This window comes from Azolla caroliniana, unplaced genomic scaffold (genome assembly GCF_043228905.1).
Source record: "Azolla caroliniana isolate FFs.n. ecotype wild unplaced genomic scaffold, voAzoCaro1.0.p SCAF_21, whole genome shotgun sequence".
Lineage (NCBI taxonomy): Eukaryota > Viridiplantae > Streptophyta > Polypodiopsida > Salviniales > Salviniaceae > Azolla > Azolla caroliniana.
Window position 1 is genome coordinate 3,639,604 of NW_028230456.1, and position 20,929 is coordinate 3,660,532.

Below are 20,929 nucleotides of genomic sequence, written 5' to 3' on the forward strand. Positions count from 1 at the left end.
GTTATTGAAGACAAACATTCAACCATAGGATCGATATTCCACTTGTGCTCACGTAAACTTAAACCCAACTAGGAAGACAACTTGGTTTCCACATTAGCCAATAAGATGTTTTATATGAGATCCAACTACTTTACTTTGAAAGCTAAAAAATTGTGTAAATTGACTTACAAAATATAACGATTGCTACTTCATAAGAATCTTTATGGCAACACTATCAAGTGTCCAAAACAATATGTCAAATCCTTTTAGGGGTAGTGCTCTCCTCTCCATGTTGAATGCATGCTTCTCTATTATCAATCTAAAAACAAATATGAAATGGAATGAATTGTTCAATCTAAAAAACATTGTTGTACCAATTATAGTTGTTACCCTTGTATTGATGAAATATAAATTTCACTCATCCTTACCTTTGATGTATATTTCCTTCTCATAATCGCAGAATATTCTTGTAACTAAAGAATGTTTTTTTCCATATTAAATGATTATAAGAGCAACCAACATATTGTAGTGGGAGGAAGAGAACAATGATACAAATACATGCAATTCAATCTGTCAATGTGTTCAATATTGCTCATATAGTATTCTCTGACATATGCAACAAGATTTGTTTATGTGTTAGGTATTGCTCATATAGTATTCGTTGACAAACAATCTTTATTTTTGAGGCTACATATGCACACATGTTTAGATGCATAGGCGCAAGTAGATAGGCTCGCTCATAGATCTTAGCTTGTAGTAAGATTAAGACAAGCTTTCAACGTTGTAAAGGTTGAGGTTCATAAATTTCATGAATCTTGATTCTTAACTAAGCTCTTTTAAAGTTCAATTTTTTTTTTTGAAAGCATAGTTTAGAAGAATTATGGGACAATTTATTTTTGTTTCTATACTTGAAGTTTTATTTCTTTTTTATTTCTATGCTTGAAGTCTTATTTCTTTTTCCACATCCAAGCCCTGTATGTAGTCCTAAGGTAGTAGAGGTCTAGCATACTAAATTAAATGTCAATAACTCTAAAACAAAGATTATGCTTGTGAAAAGCCAAAAAACATAAGCAATGCATTATGTACAATAATGAGCCACTTGAATGTGTGGAAAGCTTCAAATATCTTGGCCTTGAAGTTCCTTCAAATCATTGATGGAATGAATGTGTTACATGTCACTTAGAGGCGGGAAAGTGAGCATATTATGCATTTGAGAACACATGCAAATCGTGAAGATATTAAGTGTTGGGTCCTCAAGAAATACCTTTTCGACGCTTTGGTGACACCAATGCTTCTTTATGGGGTGGAAGTATGGGGTGGTAGCATCCCTACATCTACTTGGAAAGAGTTTGAAAATGTCCAAAAACATTTTCTTAAAAAGTTTTTATAAGTTAAGAAACAAACGCCATACATCCTCCTCCTCCTTGAGACAGGATCACTTCCCATTGAGATCATGGCCATGGAAAGGGTTGTTGAGTACATGCTTAAGGTTCAAAAAAGTCCCTCACATCAACGTCCTAAAATCACATGGGAAGCAAGCAAAAAGATCCAAAAGATGCATAAAAGCAAAATTTTGTGTTCCGATTGGATGCGATATATGAAAAAGTGGTTTGGTAGATGGGATGTAACACATTTGCTTCATGGTGCACCATTAGATTCCTCTATAAATGAGGCCTTTTTGCAACACCAATGTATCATAACATTGGAAACATGTGGAGGCTCACGCTTCACACATTATACTACACATGTTGTGCATTCACAGAACGGGGAAACCTTACACATCGATATATGTTAGAGCTCATTCTGTTGGCTTCCATTCAAACCATTGCTTCCAGGCAACTTAGCTCACATGCATTGCAATGTGAGATGTTGTGTTGGGGCACAAATGATGAGAGGTCGACTATGCACACTTTGCGCTAAACAAGTATCACACTTTGATACAATGCTCTGCCTTTGATCATATTTGACCATGCTTTCCACACATCTTCGACCAAACCCAATCCCTGCACGAATTTCTCAAACAACCACAACACTCTCGATTGCAACATTCATTGGTAAAGTTCTTGAATATCGAGAGTCACTACTCACTTTCACATGTATCACGTGAAATGTAATATTTTTGGTCTCATAGGTCATATTTGACCTCTGAAGGCAATAATATAATCTATCTATCTATCTCTCTCTCATGCATTGTGATGTGAGACAAGATGTTGGGGCACAAGTAATGAGAGCAGTCGACTCTTCATACTTTGCCTAAAACAAGTTCGGGAGTCTAAATATCACACTTTGATACATCGCTCTACCTTTGATCACATTCTACTATGCTTTCCATACATATTTGACCAAACCCAATCCTTGCATGAATTGCTTTCATATTCACAATGTGCACTCTCGATTGCAACATTCATTAGGTAGTTATGGTTGTAAATATGAAGGATTGTTACAAAAGAGAAATATTTATTTTTGAAACCAAGATAAGCTTGTACGAGCCAAGCCAGTTGTAAGTTGAATTAAGCTTCAATATAAGAGAATCCTTAATTAGTATTCACATGGTCTTGTACATGCTTGTGTTTAAGTTAATAGAATTAAGTAATCTAAAGAGTTTTAATGAAGTGTGTGATGACAATAAGGATGTGTTTAGTGTCATTATGAATCAGTACACATCATCCATGTGTATGAAGAGCGTATGTGGCCAAAAGTTAGGGGACTGTTTTGCTCATCCTATTATAGATCATAGTTGTGACTATCATTTCAAAGGACATTTGGCCATTTTTTATGTTAACATAACGCTTCAATTCACACAAATGTGGTTGTACACCTCACAATGTTATATTCTTTAACTACTAATTATGTGGAATACCTAATGAGACATGTAATATTTTATGAATCCCTGAGTCTTCAAATGCAATTGTCAAGTATTGCTCATCCTTGTAATGATGCATATGCACTATACTAAGCATAAGTACAAATCACTCCATATTCATGTAACGAAGAAAAGTAATGTGAAAAATGGAGAATATTGGGCACATTCTAAAAGAAATATGAATATCATTATTTACTCTAGAATTGAGAAAGGGTGGATGTAGAGAGGTATGCATTGCAAATCCACTTAAACACATACAAACGATTCTCGCAAACTTATCTATAAAACTTGATTATGAACACATTTGAAGATAATTGAAGACTCTCTCCATGACAACTCAAAACTGCTTCAAATGACTCATGTTCTACATGTCCAATAAATTTTGAGTGAAAATCTGAATTCAACAACATAGAAGATTGATATCAAATGAAATGATTATTTATTGATTTTCTATGTTTGTTTTCCCATATCCACACACATAAGAGTGTAATGAAGCGACTAATGGAGTTAAACAAACGAAAAGGTAAAGTTGAAAGATTGATTTATAACTCCATATGGAAGTTGGGTAGCTTGAAGGTGATGAAATATAGTGCTAAACAAAGAGTACATTATGTAGGATTATTTGAGAAAGAGAAGAGCACAAAGAAACCTTAAATAAGGTTTCTCACACAAACATACACAATCAATTTTAAAATGTCTTCGAGGAATACAAATGTTTGGATAAATTAAACTTTCTATGTTTATCTTGTGGATGAACAAACAATTTTATAACCACCCGCTCTTATGATACATTGATGATAACCAACTGCCATAGCTGCTCCAATGAAGGGACCAACCCAAAATATCCACTACAAAAGTGAAAAAGAAATAGCAAATTCAATTAATTCTAGATATTGCTAAATTAAACCAATTTGAATGAAAGCCTTGGTACTTTATTAAATATTTGTTGGATTGGCAAACTTGTTAAATTCCTAACATTAATATAGTAAGGGATAAGGTAATATCAAACATACATGTTGATCCCAAATTTCATCATGTCCATACACAACAGCAGCACCGAAGCTTCTTGCAGGATTGATGCCTGTCCCTGTGATTGGGATGGTAGCCAAGTGAACCAAAAATACGGCAAAGCCAATAGAGAGAGGTGCCAATACCTATCAAACAATCAACGAAAAGCTCTCAAATATGACCAAACTCGATGGTTTAATATGAAGTTAGTACCAAAGGGAACAATATTACAAGCTTGTTTAATATGATCCACAAATTACAGTTTCAACAAAGCATATCATTAATGCAATAGCCTAATTTATAGTGCAAAGAAGTTCTCGATTGGAAGTAAGGAATTTCAAGATGATCTCAATGATGTCATATAGGTATGTAGTATTGAATCAAGTTTCAACCCAACCTAAATGAGAGTCATGTTCTCTAAGTTGCTACTTCCACAAATGTACTCTTGAATCAAACCAACTTGAGTGAGAGACATGCTCTTTAAGTTGTCATTTTTAGGATCTTTTTATTGTTGTATGAGGTTTCACCTCATATTTGAGATTTTCCACTACCAATATAAGCTATTTCTATGGAAAATAAATATGGATGAGGAGGTTATTTAACAAAAATAGAGAGAGGCAGGGCATACGGGAATGTGGGGATCACGAGCATTCCTTTTTGCATCTATTGCAGAGAAGACGGTGTAGACAAGAACAAAGGTGCCAATGATCTCAGCTGCAAGGCCCGTGCCTTTGCTATAGTCGCTTGCAACATGATTTGCTCCTCCTCCTGCTGACATGTACATGTCGTGTTGCAACCTCTTCACGATCGCCACTCCAGACATTGCTCCTAGGCATTGTGCCACAATGTATGCCACTGCACGAGATAACGACACCTTGCGTGCTAGAAGTAGAGCAAATGTGACTGCAGGGTTGATGTTCCCACCTAGTGTGAATCATGTAAATTCACATGGTAAATTCAATCTTTCATCTATGTTGAACTTGTTCCTTTAGAAATAACTTATAAATTCCATCTCCTAATTACATGTAACAAGAGTTTTTAACTTGTGGGGGAGCTTAGAATCCATTTTTCCTTGTAATGTTAGGTCCAATCAAGTGTGAAACACATGTGATGATAGTGAGTGAGAAATTGAAAACTTTGTATAAAAACTAATATTGTGTACAAAGTACCAGAGATGCCAGCAGTGCAATAGACCAAGACAAATATCATGCCACCAAAGGCCCAAGAGATGCCAAGGATCCCAACACCACCACATGTCTTCCCGCCTTTGGACGACGAGACAGCACCAATGACCGTGTTGATGGCAATGTAGAGGAACAAGAGTGTGGCAACAAACTCAGTGATGATGGCCCTATAGAAGGACCATGATCCAAACTCTTTCCAATCTATCAATGCAACAGGCAATGGATCGGAGTAATCTTTGGTCATATTGGCATCATTCACATTGCGATTATTATTGTTGTTAATGTGATGATTAGTATTAGGGCTATTAAAATTGATGGCTCTTTCCTCATCCACTTTATGAATGTTACTTGCCATTCTCTCCCTCCCTCTCTATGTACTATTTGTTTAGGTTTTCGCTACACTTTTTTGTTGTTCCCTCTAATGTGATGATGATGGTGATCTCCTATTAGAAAATGCTAACTCCCTCTATATATATTATGTGGCAATAACTGATAATATCTAATTATAAACAAACAAACACACAACTAATCCTACCATGTGCTTTACCATTACATTATAATTCAATGGCCTTTTAGCTTTTGGCTTTTTTCTTTCTGGGCTTGGAGTCGACATTCATTGGTAAAATTCTTGAACGATATCACTACTCAATTCCACGCATGGTACGTGAAAATGTTTTGCTTTTGGTCTTTGTCTAACTTCTTTTATTTCTAGGTTTTCCTTTAAATTAGGCTACATAATTATCTCTCTTCTAATTTTATTATTTTTGTAGAAGGGAGGGTTTGCCATGGTGAAACTTGTACATGTCCTTTTCTTCTTCTTATAATTGTTAGCGAAGATTACCATTGGGTTTGGAGTTTTCTAGTTAATAGAGGGGCATGGACACAATTATGAAGAACCTAAGGGCAATGTGGTTATCATGAGGATACTTTTAGTGCTTTTTTCTCTAATTTCTTATTTTTTTATCCTTAAAAACTTCATAATAAATTTTTTTAAAGCTTCTCTCACAATTTTTTATAATTAATTCATGTCTTTGTAGCTAATAATAAGATAAACATAATTTCAAGAAAGAAACAAATTCTGGTTTATAGCTCATAGACAGCAAACAAGGCTTATCTATGCACATGCAATATTATAAAAACTTGCACATGCCCCAATTTCTCCCCAATGACAAAATGCCAACAATTATCATATATGTGATCATCAACCGAAACTAATACACCTCGAGTCAACATATATTTCATGTCAAATAATATATAATTAGCACATGGTCGGATTTGTGTACATGTGTATATATGATGGCACACATAACCACACATCCACAAACATTAGATTGTGTATGCATGAGGCAATTTATATATTGCCCAAAGTGCATATTTATGTTAATGCTTGTGATAATTTGCGAGTGTGACATGCTTCGAGTAAAAATATGTATGATGTGAAATAAAATTTGATAAGTTATGTATACATGTGTGATTTAGTATGACACATGCCATAGCTTTGCGTCAGCCATGTGTTTTGGCCTAAGGGTGTTTATGCTACATTTGGTGTTTCTTAATGTTTATACATTACATTACAATTAGTAAATATGGCAATATTGCAAGTTGGATATTACATAGAATGATGCATGCATTCAACTTATTTGTAACCGCTTAGAGAGATTTGTTAGGTTCACTGTCGCCTTCTTTTCTTGAGCTCTTGATATTGATGCCAAAATTAGCTAGGCATGCCAATATTGGGAACTTTTATATGTGGTATACTCTCCACGAAAAAAGTGAAGCCATTTTTTGGCCTTGACCAATGAGATTAGGTGACAAACTTAATTATCAATGTATCATCATAGCATTAACATATTTTCAAGTAGCTTAATAGTATTGGGCTCACTCATTATTCTTGAACGTGACTCTAAACTTCTCTTGCCATAATGTTGCAATTAAAATGGGCCATAGGATTGGTAAATGGACGTCAATGCTTAAATATCTATAATCAGGATGCCTAAATCGTGTGTTAGGTTCACAGAGGGTCGATCCATCCATGTCGATGTTGTGCATCCTTTGACCAAGGCTTCTTTTGTTTACGGTTTGAATTAATATTGGTTCCTTTTGCAACCATTTAATTAGTAAACAATGAAAATTAGGATATATGTTAAAAAATTCATATGAGCTTGCACAAGGAAGTGAATGACAATATATTTTCTGCCCATTTGAATATTTTAGATGTGTCTTCTCATTTCCTTACCATGGAAGCAATCCTATTATTCATGTGTCCCTCTTATTTTTTGTAAAAAAAAAAGTTTTCTCTATAAATTTATATAGACATTCCAATGACATTATTAAACTAATCTCAAAATTGTGCATGACCACAAATGAAGATATCTTCATTGCATGGTCCCATTTTGTTCAAGATTAAAATTCACTTATTGCTATATGCTAAGAACTAACCATGAGGAGGTTACCTCATTAGTCACCACTTACCAAAGCTAAGACAATTAACGAGGGATTGTAGATAGATTTAAGTAGAGTATGTGGTTGATCAAGTAGAGGATAGGTGTAGTTGGAAATAATCTTAACTTATCTACTTCAACTACTTTAGTAAGATATGTGTTTGTGGGTTGATGATAAGTTTGAATATGTTGGATACTAACATTCCTTGCTACAATCAGCTCACTGATGTAATGATAATGCACCTCGACGTGCTTTGTTCACGTATGAATTTTGAAGTTGTAGCCATTGTTAATTATTTTCTGTTCGAGTTCTCCTTTTTGCTTGTTTGTGCTTAGTATGACAATATGAATGTGATACCAAGTTTGGTGCAATAGTGCCTATTGCTTCAATGTTGGCTTTCGACGTTTCCAATACCCAAATCAAGTTTCCCCCAATGAATATTGGCTTTGGCTCTTGCCTATTTATACAAGTTTGAAACCTTAAAGGGTATCTTTCACTTATAAGCCCATTGATATTACATGCATAACCATAACTGATCCTAATATAGGTTTTTCGTAGTTTTCCCTAATATTATGATGAGTATGTATGGTTTCATTTTGAAAAGAACAAGGGTATGTACTATGAATTGAATTACAAGTCTACAGTTTGAGATACCTATTAAGTATGTTATCACTTGACCAGTTCACATGAGTAGTAAAGTGTGTGAACTCACCAAGGCCTTAGGTTTTTGGTTATACAAAAAAGCTAGCTACCTTCTTGTCGGGGGGATTGACTTATTTTGAGATCGTGTTAGTGTGGCTATGAATATTGTTAGCTAAGCACTTGCAATCCTTGCCTCACATCAACACTTGATGGTATGGAACATTGAGGAGGTTTGAGTCCATCTCATGTTGTCGCTAGGGGTGGTCAGGTGGTTGAACAACCGTTTTACCTTTCTTTGGTCTATAATTCCTTGTGTTTTGCCTAGATAATTATTTAGACTCTAAACGTTTGGGATTAACCATTACAAACTAATAAAGGGTAGTCTCCCACAAATTACAAATATGAGCATATTTATTCTATACATTTGGCTTATTACCAATATTTGAGATTTTAACTATTACACTTGATAGGGATGTCAAAGCCAAAGAATATGACATTATTTACCTTATCACTACCCCGTCAATCCTAAACCAATAACTCCACTTGCAAAATAAAATATATTGAGTTTGGTCAATGCTTCAACCCTTTTCTTAGTAGGATGGAAAAAAACTACCTCTTTGTTGAGCCCTATTCGTATTGAAATATGAACCATGATGCTTATTCTATTATTCATACTACTCGTGGATGATAACTTTGTCTTAGTTATGTGGTTTCACGCTACTTGAATGCTATTAAGTGAAGATTTTCTTGAGCCACACTTTTCTTAGTAGGATGGAAAAAAACTACCTCTTTGTTGAGCCCTTATTCGTATTGAAATATGAACCATAATGCTTATTCTATTATTCATACTACTCGTGGATGATAACTTTGTCTTAGTTATGTGGTTTCACGCTACTTGGATGCTATTAAGTGAAGATTTTCTTGAGCCACACTCTTCATAGGTGGCAATTGTTGAGCCTCTACATTATGTCTCTATGATAGACAAAGCCATGGTGGGTTGCTTCTTATTGGTCCATGCGATAATGTTGATTCCCAAAGGGAAGGTGAAGACCAATGTTGATTGTGTGATTGGTTGTATTGCCATCCTTTTCAACATTTAATAGGGACATTGAGCCAAACTAGGAATCCCACTTTATGGAAAATGGCATGATCCCCGATGTTGCTAACATGTGTAGGGGAAGTTGTTTTATTCGTGATATGAAAGCTAATACTGCTCATGCACTAAATGATCTTCAAGTATCACGCCCTTGAAGTTGTATAATGGCTTCTTGTGTCAGCATACCTTTGGGTGATAGGATTCTAACTCTCGAGATTTCCTTGGAGGAAGGCATTCATTGTGCTCATCTAATGGAGGTTGCATTCCCTTCACCACGGTGAGTGCTAACACTATCCAAATGATCATCAACTCTTCCCCATAAGAGCAAAGATAATATTGTATTCGACATCATGGGTTTGAGCATAAGCCCTTAGAACAATGAGGGAAACTTTTTACCGGTTCACAGTGCCACTAGAGTTGTATACTTCACTTTGTAGACATGTTGACGACCAATAGGCTTTGTGCGTGGTAAAGACAAAACAAGGTCCTATGCTTTGTTGCGTAGTGATCTTGCATCTCTTTATCTATTGCCTTCACCCATTGAGGATCTTGGACCGCTTGCACCAAGTTATTCGTCTACTGCAACCTTCATTATGAAGGCATGGCGGTGTGGTTGTTATAGACGAGTTGTGTCACCGATTGCTTTTGTGCTTTTCACAAGTCTTTCGTCACGCTAAATATCCTTACAATAGACATACCTAAATTGTCATCAGTTTAAAGGATCGAGCATTGTAGTTGCTTTTGTGCCTTTCACAAGTCTTTCTTAAATTTACACATAGACATAGACATAGACATAGACATAGACATAGACATACACGTACACGTACACATACACGTACACATACACATACACATACACAGACACATACACATATACAGATACACATACACGTACACATACACAGACACATACACAGACACATACACAGACACATGCACATACACATACACAGACACATGCACATACACATGCACATACACATGCACATACACATACACATACACATACACATACACATACACATACACATACACATACACATACACATACACATACACGTACACGTACACGTACACGTACACGTACACGTACAGATACACGTACACATATACAGATACACGTACACAACGTACACGTACACATATACAGATACACGTACACGTACACGTACAGATACATGTACACATACGCATAGGCATACACATACGGATACACATACGCAGACTGGACAAAATACATACACTCGACTCCCTCCATCAATCGATCGTATTTCTTCTCCTGTCGTGTAGCAGATCGGCAGAACAGGGGGCCTCTTTTCTTCGCTCTCCTCCTCCTCACCACTGCTGCAGACACATACAGCAACAAATCGACTCCCTCCCTCCATCGATCGATCAATATTTCTGTCCCTGTCGTGGAGCAGATCGGCAGTACTAGGCTTCTTTTTGATTCCCTCTGCTCGTCTTCGTCCTCCTTCTAATCCCCCCCCCCCCCTCTGCTGCGAATGACGACAGAGCTGGTCCTGAAATCCTCGTGCTGTTCGTGCGGCGTTACATCAGACCTTTATGGTAGCTCGTGTAGACACCTCACACTATGCCCCGCCTGCGGCAAGACCATGATCGAGAACGCCTCCCCATGCCACGACTGTGGCGTCCCTCTCTCCGGGTTAATCCGAGTTAGTCTACTTTTCTTGGGAAAAACCTTAAATTTTATTTAAATTCATTAATTTTCTCTCGTTGTTGGATTTCTTGCTTTGTATGAAAGCAGACACCTTATGGACTGGTTTAGGCTTGCTTATTTATTTATGCATTATTCTCATATTTTTTTTCATTTTGTTACATTTCATGCCTAAAACATCAAGATTTGGCGACCAAGATGTTACTTGGTATGAGAATCAGTTTCTCTCTTGTTGTGCTGTATTACTCGATTTGTTAATGCCCTCAAGGTAGCCCTGGGATTGCCCTTGATTGTTAGTTTTTTTCAGACTATTCTGAAAGTCAAGTTAACCTATAGGAGATGTCTCTGTTAGTGCTAAACACATGATTGTTAATGTGTCAAGGTATTTTGTTGTAATTTTGGCTTACTCTTTCTAAATACAAGGGTTAAGCATAAAGACGCGGATATCATGGTTTTCACAGAGTGCGGCTGTGCTAAGATTTGATTATTAATGTCTTGAGGTGTAGTCTTGCAAAATTCACTTGGTTTTTAACTTCCCCTTCTCTCTGAACACATTGGTGAGAGCTAGATCATAGCTTAAAACTTAGTAAAGGTATCATGGGTTGTCATAACTCTTGATTGCTAATGTCTCAATATGTCACCTGGCAAAGACATCTGAGTGTTTGTTTCAGCCTACTTTAATATAAATACACTCGATAAACCTAGGGATTTGGCTATCACAGGGCAAAACCTACTGAAAGTATCCCGGGCTATGTGAACATTGGGTTGTCAGTTTTGGCCTACTCTTTCTATTGATAAACCTAAATTAGTGGTTCACTGATTAAAACCCATTGAAGCTATCCCATTCGTGCTGATATTTTTATGTAGCTTTGCCAACTACAGTTGATAGTTAATTTTGGCATCCCCTCTGAATTCATTTGGGAAACCCAAAAATTAGGAGTCTATAGGTTAAAAATAACTGAGGTATCATGGGAGTAGCCTTGTGAGTACACTTGATAAGTTTGGCCTACTATTTGAGCACACTGAGAAAACCTAAAAGTAAATTTTTTTACTGTCTCAAAGTCTATTCTTACTGGATATGTAGCCAGTGGTCGGAAGCTATGGTATCTGATGTGACTTGTATTGGAGCTTAAGAAAATCACAAGAAGTTAGACTTGTTTGCTAATTTCTCCAGGTGTAACGTTACCTGAAGAAGTTTGATAGGGGCATTGTCAATGTGTATAGCCTCCCAAAATTCTATTCTACATTTTACTGAAAGATGAGAAAATTTGGTGTCAGTGCCTTTATTGTACAGTGTAATTTTGCCTCAGTTTCCATTGTCATTGGAAAGAGGCAATGATTAGGTGTTCACATTTTTAAACTACTAAAGAATGCAGAGAAAATTGCTCATGGCATTGGAACCCACTCTCCAGAATACTTGGGTTAAAGTAACAGTCTTACAATCCCTCAAGCTGAGTAGTATTTAATCTCTTCCCCTTCTTGGAGGTTGATATGAAAGTGGGCTTTTTGTAACTAACAAGTACTTATATTTAACTCCCGAGATTGTTATGCAAATTAAATGCGAAAAAGAGTTAGAACAAGCTATCTTATAGTTATGATTATAAAATCAAATATATTATGCTCACAACTTCTGGAATCGGCATATTTCTCCCCCCATGACATAAGTTGCAATTACATTGATCTTAGGCATGTAGTGTCTAGATTCATGGTTGGACCCCACTCTCTAGAGTGCTCGGGTTAAAGCAACAGTATTATGATGCCTCAAGCTGAGTGGTAGATAATCTCGTCCCCTTGTTGGACGGTAAGAAGGCAGGCTTATTTATGCAAATTGTTTATCACAAGTACTTATAGTACACTTTTGATAGTACTATGCAGATTACATTTGAAAAAGAGTTAGTACAAACTGTATTATAATTATGATTATTGAAACAAATAGGTCATGCTGAAGACTTCTGGAATTGTTACATATTTCTCCCCCTTATGAAATAGATTGTAGTTCTATTGTGTTTAGGCAGGTAGTTTCTAGATTCTACGCCAAAAGCACCCTTGAAGTTTCTGAATGCATAGAGATGAAGCTCTATCCTCCTTCAAGGCTACAATGTTGTGGCATTAAATGCCATGCCGCTTTGATATTTCTGAATTCAAAGAGATCAATCTCTTGGCTGGTTCAAAACTACAATCTTGTGGCAACAAATGCCTCACCCCCTTGAAATTTCTGAAGGCAAAGAGATGAAGGTCTAGGCTGCTTCAAAGCTATAATGTTAGGCAGATCTTAAACACCATCGGCATCCCATACCACTGAATGTTACCTAAGATCATACATTGGATGAAAAATTCACAGCGGTATTGTTAAGAAGAGCCTTGCCACACCACTAGTGTCTCGCCGCATTATGATAGATATATTTGTCTCCTCCCAATGAGGTTAGCTACGCCTCATTTTATGCTTGCACCTTAGGTCCTTGGGTCACCACATGTACTTTCCATGCATCATTACCTTATGTGAATTGCCTTGACTTTTAATATACCTTTAGAACCATTAGAAATTTGTCCCTAAATAATGTATTAAGGTTCTGCATGTAACACAAATTGAGCTCAGAGTTAGGGATATAGGAATTAAAAACATGTGCCATTCAATAAATAAGTATAGAAAACCAATCCCATCGCTGCTATACATATATGTTCTGTTTAATCCTTAACATGATTTGGCACGTAAAGTCTCATCCACATCGAACAAGGAATTTGTATTTTATCTGCACAACTCTGTTTACCTGTCTAGAGATTGTTGTGCTTCAATATGAGGGCCTTTTAATATGGTCTATCAACTCATAAATGAGAAACTTAAGGAGTCCATCCCATGCAAGTCACTCAGAAGAGGCCGGAGTCTGCACAAAAGATTTTCTAACTATTACAAGACCCTTGATTGTTAGAAATATGTGGTTCTAAGGTCATGATAAATAGGATCCTTACAATGACATCCAACCCATGGAATGAAATGCCTAGGTACCATTAGCCACCATTTAAACGAGGCATTCAATGAAGGTATCGGTTTTAATAATGGTAAAAAACATGCCACACTAAATGGAAAGCCTATTTACAGCTTTTGTAATCTTTGCCCACATTGCATTCACAAATGAATGTTTGCACTTGTGAAGACTGTGGACCGAAAGTAGAAAATGGTGTCATGTGAGCAGAAAGTTATGACTCAAGCTTGAGCTGGAGTTGGTAGTCCTTTGTCAACCACAATGGAACTTTGGTGGCAAGATAATAAGGACATGCTCAGCTGGCTAGTTAAAATTAAAACTGGGCTGACGATCAGTATGAACTGATAGTAAGTGGTTGTGGAGTGGTCAAAATTGGTTGCATAACTATCATGGTGGAAGCAACATGATTGTAACAGCTTTGGGAACTCTTTGGAATATGTTAGCAACATTTGGTCTACAAGTTGCAACAATTTGTAAACGGTTGCTTCATAAGAGATATTTTGCAGTAATCCGACACACGAATGTTCCAGATCAAATTATGATGGAGATAATACATTGCTTATTTGACACACAAGGGTATAATTTAACTGAATCCCCCTTCTTGGTTACTTCTGCAGATTAGATAGTTGAGCTTTAGCTTCTCTTAATAATAGAAAAGTTTTCTTTCTTTAATTAAGTGTCACTCTTTCATGGCTCTCCAAATCCTCTTGGGAGAGAACCCATAAGGGTATGGATAGATTGTACTACGAGTTGTATTGTCTCTCTTGCGAAGCTTCAAAAAGTCTGGAGTCATCTTCTACAGAACAATGTATTTCATATGATATCTATATCTATAACTCTTATGATTCATGTCACTCTTTCTCCAGGAGTTCAATGTAAAGGCTCATCCAGTCAGCAAGCCACATTTTGTGGGTAGATTTTTACAAGGTCTTCCATCATTATCAAGAAAGAAGAGTGGTGATCCAAAGTGGACCATGCAAAGAGAGGGTCTGCAAGGTCGCCAACTTACTGATGCTCTTCGGGTATTTTTCTTTTTTATGTTGCTTGTACCGTTTATGTATCAATTGTATGTCAGAATAAGTTAATAATGAATGGTTTGGAATACAATATTTTCGAAGAATCATTTAGAGAAGAGGATGCAAAAAATTATATTGGCATGCACATAGTTTGACAATATTTTAGGTCATACTACAGATTTCACCTATGGTAAGGATAGATCTTTGTTAGCAATTCAGTGAATATTTTTCTTCATGCTGCCTGGAGTAATTTTATAATCGTACATACCACACTGAATTGAACATAGGTGCTCTTTTCCATGAGATTGCTGCTTTGATTCGTTGTGTCTGTATGTCAATTGTCTATGTGCTTGGATATTTGGATATTTGATTATTCATTTCATTCTTGAAAACAGATATGAAAAATAAAAAAATGGATTTAAGGCCCACGCTTATTGTAACGATACCTGAATATAGGAGAAATATAAGGCAAAACCATGGCTCTTGGAAGACGACCAAGTAATTTTATAATCGTACATACCACACTGAATTGAACATAGGTGCTCTTTTCCATGAGATTGCTGCTTTGATTTGTTGTGTCTGTATGTCAATTGTCTATGTGCTTGGATATTTGGATTTTTAATTATTCATTTCATTCTTGAAAACAGATATGAAAAATAAAAAAATGGATTTAAGGCCCACGCTTATTGTAACGATACCTTAATATAGGAGAAATATAAGGCAAAACCATGGCTCTTGGAAGACGACCAAGGACATCAGTCATTTCAAGGGGTACTAGAGGGTGGACAACAAGCTTCTTATTACCTTTTAATGATGCATGGAAAAGACTTTCTGGCTATGCCTGCAGGTTCTTGGTATGAGTTCATCACTTTTTTAAGATCTATTTTACATAGTTGCCATCTGCATAGAAATGTTCCTCACTTACATGATCCTATATGTGAATAATATACAGAGGTATTTTAAGGAATCAAATATGGATGCATAACAGGAAAATTGACGTCTCGTAAAAGTCCAAAATGACCCACAAGGCTGAGCATGAGAAAGAAAAAAAGTAATAGTATTGTCTACAAAAGGCTAAACTGACTTATGAGACCAGAACGTTCTTAGAAATGTTTTAGCACACACATGATTGTATCTAGTCATAAATATGATAGATTGTCTGTAAACAAGTTAAAAGCTAAACTTGAGGTGTCCTCAGTATCCCTTATTTGTTATTTTATTTCAGAGGGTTTACATTAGTGTCGTCTATGGCTTCTATGGCAGGCTTTTTGAGATTGTAAGTGTGGGGAATAGGTTCTCAAGGTATTGCCTGTTTCCTCTATTTAAGGTGACTCCTCTAAGGTGTGTTCTATTGTTTGTTGAGGGTCAGAAGTTATGTGATGATGAATATAGGTGTTGAAAATCTACTTCCTAAATTGCAGCACTTTATTGTTAACATAGTCCATTGAATCTTAATGTTTGGGATATCTTTGATGCTTAAATTTATAGATTGTTTTTTTTCATTGTTTATTGTATCATATGATTCAAATAGGGCTTTTGATGGTTCAAAATTACACCTATTCTCAAAATTGTAACATTTTATTGTCATTGTGGTCTACTGAACCTAATGTTTGGGATATCTTTAATGCTTAAATTTAGTGATTGTTTTTTTCCCACTGTATGTATCATATTGTAAATACACCATCCTGGTACACCACTACACCACATATATGGTGTTGTATGACTTAACAAACTAGGTGCCCATTCACATCCATAGTTCTCCTCTGTTTCAAGCACTTGACCAGAGCGAAGCTTGGCAGCCCAGAGATGGTCCAACTAGAATTGACTTTCAATATGCGGAATTGCATTCAATTGTAAAGTTTAACCCTATAATGTCACTTCATGTTAGGTACTCATACCAATGTTAGATCCCTCTGCTCTTCCACAACTCCTTCCTTCACATTTTCCCACTACATCATACTCTTTGCCCCTTCAAATCACTTTCTCTAGGGCCTAGGATGTCTACCTTTCCAAAACTTCAAATTTCTATTGAATAATAGGATAAATATCTATCCCAAACCAACAAAGAGAGCAATGGTAAAAATCTCCGTAGATCTGTTCAGGTGTAAATGTAAATTAACTCTTGGGGGTTTAATAACATCCATCCCAGTAATAGCAACTTTTAAGGAGTTTTTTGGTTCACATCCCTTATCACAATTTCTAGACCAAACCAATCCACAATCAAAACTAGTTCATAGAAGGAGAACTTGCCTATTTCTAAAAGAGGAAAATCATTTGCAGGTATAATTTTCATAAAGTAGCGAATTACAAGCAACTTACACTAGAGGAAGCCGAAGAGCAAATGAAGAATCGACGTAAAACTGCAGATGGATATCAGCGTTGGCTGATGAAAGCTGCAAACACTGGTGCGGCTGCTTTCGGTGAAATTGAAAAAGGAAGTGGTGGTGGTGGTGGTAGTGGTGGAGGTGGGGGTCGTGGTGGTTTCCGCAGAAGGGCTGATGATGAAGACGAGGCTGCTTTCTCTGATAAAGGAGAGGAAGATGCTGATGATGAGGAGGATAGAAAGAATAGGCTTGGCATGAACAAAAAAGGAGGTGATGAAGATGGAGAAGAGCCTGCTAAAAGGGATGACTTTGAATTCGATGATGAGGATGCGGAAAAAGGTATTTGGTCTTAGGGTTATTTGAGAGTATAGTTTCTATAAATTGATTATGATTGCCGTCTATATTGTTCCTGGCAATTTATTGCAGGTGATGATTGGGAACATGAAGAAACTTTTACTGATGATGATGAAGCAGTTGGTAATGACCCAGAAGAGAGAGAGGATCAAGCTCCTGAGCTTCCTGCTCCACCTGAAATCAAAGAGGTGGCCATTAATAGTATCAATATACTCCATTTTTTAATATTTGCGTTCACAATGAGGCTACACCATCTAACATCTTATTTACAATATTGTGGTTTCTACGCTCTTAACTTGTGTTCATGAAATTGGGTTAGTCCAATAATATGTGAATCTGTTCTAAAACATCATAATTTTTGCAGCTACAAAATATTTCTATTTTTCCTGAAATGAATTTTGAAGCTTCTTACATGTATATCCATGCTATCTAACAACTGTATTTCCATGACAGGAAGAAGAAGACGCAGAAGGAGAACAGGAAGATGGGCAGCAAGATAAGGGTGGTTTAAGTGAATCAGGGTTAGAGTTAAAGAAGCTGCTTGGAAAATCTGCTGGTTTAGATGAATCAGATGAGGAGTCCTCAGATGAAGATGTAAGTAGTAATTATATGGAAGCTATAAACAATGACAAATATATCTTTCTGACGAGCATTATTTATTATGTAGACTGTTATCAGCAAAATGCTGATTCTTTCTATGAGTATTTTTAGATTGATATGGACAATGAGGACAACGTATCTCCTGTTCTTGCTCCGAAACGAAAAGAAGTACCTAAGGAAGAATCCATGGAAACTACACCTGTAAAAGCTGCCGCTGTAGCAGCAGGACGCACAACCCCAGCATCTAGTGTGGCACCCAAAGGCAAAAGGAAGGCTGGTGCCGATGAATCAAAATCTGGTCCACCTGCAAGTTCTAAGAAAGTCAAAGCAGAAACTACACAAGAGGTTAAATGCTATAACTCTATCAGTATAAAAACACCAAAGTATCCCTAACCTTATGGATGTTGACTAGAGTACCCCCTAAGTCTCCAAACGTACCAAACTCCTGTTTTGTAATGCACAAATTTATTACTTCAGTGGACTATTCTGCTGATTCTTAAAACTTTTCAGGATATTCTGAACTTCTGGTAAAATGTCAATTGAAGACTTCATTCTAAGGATCCAGAATTTTTTTCTATAGCAGGATGCCAAGCTTTTGAAAAAAGAATCTTCTGTATCCACATTGTCATCAACATCAACAACCAAGGGAATTGTGTCACCTGCCAAAGGTGGAGGTGCAATGCAAACAAAAACTGGCTCCCAAGTGCTTGGAGGGGTCACTGAAGAAGATGTAAAGGCAGTGCTGAAGCAATCTGGACCTATTAAGAGTCACGACCTGGTCAACAAGTTCAAAAGTAGATTGATGACAGCTGAGGTTAGTTTTAAGGATAAAAAAGGCCTTAATATAGTTTCGTTTTTGTATGTTGTTGATGGTTACTGTGTAAATATTGTTGGGATGCATTCAGATCAGTGTTCTATGCTTGTGCATGGCTTCCTTTAGAGCCATATAAGATTTTGTATGTGTGTGCATATTTAAGATACCATTCATATTATCTTTTTCTTCCAAAGGTGACACTAACAAATTCTCTATTTTTAGTTAGAGAAAGAAAGAGAGAGATATATTAACATCTTTTAATAGGCCAAAATGGCCTATAAGACCAAACAAGAGATTACATCTTATCAGAACATTTAAGATTCTCAGATCAAAAAAATTGTAATTTTTGTTTTTGAAAGGTCTCTAGTCTAGGTTGATCCAGAATGTAAAGGTCTCTGAAGCAAGGGAAGCACCTGCAATAGCGGGAGATAATAGCCTTTATCTGTCAATGACAAAGGGTGAGATCGTGGTCCATGAGGCCAGGCCCTACATGCACGACAACTTGCTCTTGCCCGATCTATTGTAGCCACTTTGTTATGTCCTGGTTGGGAACCCATTTCTGTGGCCCTTGATTTGAGTGATGGGGCTAAAGAATGTTGTGATTGTCCTTTGTTGATGAGTTTGTGTAGCTGTACTGTTGTCCTTCAACAACTTTTCCCTGTGTCTCTTGTGTTCTAGCAAGAAAAGACTAAGCATCTTTTGTCCTCATATTCCATTACCTTCCATATTGGGTCAAAGCCTTGGTTAAAGAGGCAATGGTATCTCCCTCTTATTTCATAAAAAACGCTACAGGATAAACATAGTGATGAAGTTCGCAGCTGCCCTATCACACTGTGCAGTGCATAGGATAGATGTATGTCCATATAAACGAGAAAGATACACTAAGGCTCCTAGAGCCCAAAATTGGCCTATGAGACAAATCATGATTACAAATATGGGTGAATTCATGTCATCCCTAAGAAAACAAGAATAAAATTTCTAGGTTTCCTAGAGCTATGATCAATATCTGAATGCATGTGGTGGAATGATTCTGAGATGTTCTACAAGCAAGAAGGAGAGATATCTTGTTCACGGATACATGGATTTTATCATGCAACTATTTAGGACTGCTCTTCTAAATTCTTTGGGCCTATTCCCATGAATATGTAAGGTTCATTCATGCATAAACCTTTCACATACGTATGGATTATCTCCATCTACATATTTGCTTACATTCCTTTAAACAAACCTTAGCATACAACAGCAACTGAGCTTTTCCCCAATATATGGGTGGCATATGGAATAGTTCGTTAGTTTTATGATGTAGTTATGAACAATTATGTAGTTTTGCGATGTATATGCAGGATAAAGCAGCTTTTGCTGGTGTGCTGAAGAATATATCAAGGATCCATAAAACAAATGCAGGGAACTTTATTGTACTACGGGAGAAATAAGCAGAGTAATAATTGTGCCTGAAATATGTATTTTCGACCCGGACCCAAATTGGAAAAGATTGCTGATCACTACTTGTTAAACAAAGCAAGTTGATTCTCATGCTAATACATTAATGGATCAGAGTATTTGTCAGGAGTTGAAAGAATGCTAACAATAGGTAAACCTAACAGTTCGTAAATGTAATGTCGATTTGGTTTTTTCTGAGGTAAAACATCTATATCACAACTTGGTCTCCGGCATCCCAATTTTTGGAATTATACATATAACATGGCTTTTATACATATCCTTGCATTCTGTTTTGACTATTTTTTATTTGCAATTTAACTAATCACTGAATATATGGAGCGACCACACAAAATATGGATTCTCTTTGGCTTCATTGTATAAGGCAACAATATCAGGCAAGTATAATAGAAGCTTACAATATCAGGCAACAAATATTTTCATGTTGATTGTGCTACAAAAAGCCAAATCATGCACCCCACACTTTTATTGATTGGCATAATATGTTGCCTGA

At 36.5% G+C, this 20,929-nt stretch overlaps 2 protein-coding genes across 3 annotated transcripts; one reads left to right on the forward strand and one right to left on the reverse strand.

The window, feature by feature from the left end:
• Positions 1-235: 235 nt before the first annotated feature.
• LOC147850384 (aquaporin PIP2-5-like) lies at positions 236-9,449 on the reverse strand. Its single transcript, XM_087336779.1, has 7 exons — positions 9,401-9,449; positions 5,020-5,268; positions 4,479-4,774; positions 3,856-3,996; positions 3,604-3,690; positions 408-452; positions 236-298 (listed from the first exon to the last, which is right to left on the reverse strand). The coding sequence occupies exons 1-7, from the start codon at positions 9,447-9,449 to the stop codon at positions 236-238; spliced, it is 930 nt and encodes a 309-aa protein (XP_087192905.1).
• A 1,252-nt stretch (positions 9,450-10,701) lies between these two features.
• On the forward strand, positions 10,702-20,693 carry LOC147850385 (transcription initiation factor IIF subunit alpha-like). Of its 2 annotated transcripts, none has more exons than XM_087336450.1 (9): positions 10,702-10,887; positions 14,737-14,892; positions 15,595-15,740; positions 17,167-17,549; positions 17,637-17,752; positions 18,018-18,158; positions 18,276-18,509; positions 18,745-18,978; positions 20,322-20,693. In XM_087336450.1, the coding sequence occupies exons 1-9, from the start codon at positions 10,717-10,719 to the stop codon at positions 20,409-20,411; spliced, it is 1,671 nt and encodes a 556-aa protein (XP_087192576.1). In that variant the 5' UTR covers positions 10,702-10,716; the 3' UTR covers positions 20,412-20,693. The 2 variants fall into 2 exon arrangements, with proteins under 2 accessions (XP_087192576.1, XP_087192577.1); XM_087336451.1 differs by having other exon boundaries at positions 18,748-18,978.
• The last annotated feature ends 236 nt before the right edge of the window (positions 20,694-20,929 follow it).

Coding starts and splice junctions, on each gene's coding strand:
- LOC147850385 (XM_087336450.1), top strand. CDS start 10,717: ATGACGACAGAGCTGGTCCTGAAATCCTCGTGCTGTTCGTGCGGCGTT. Junction 17,550..17,636: donor TGATGAGGATGCGGAAAAAG/GTATTTGGTCTT, acceptor AATTTATTGCAG/GTGATGATTGGGAACATGAA. Junction 18,979..20,321: donor GTAGATTGATGACAGCTGAG/GTTAGTTTTAAG, acceptor ATGTATATGCAG/GATAAAGCAGCTTTTGCTGG.
- LOC147850384 (XM_087336779.1), bottom strand. CDS start 9,449: ATGCCTTCCTCCAAGGAAATCTCGAGAGTTAGAATCCTATCACCCAAA. Junction 3,997..4,478: donor CTCGTGATCCCCACATTCCC/GTATGCCCTGCC, acceptor ATTGTTTGATAG/GTATTGGCACCTCTCTCTAT. Junction 299..407: donor GAAGGAAATATACATCAAAG/GTAAGGATGAGT, acceptor ATTTGTTTTTAG/ATTGATAATAGAGAAGCATG.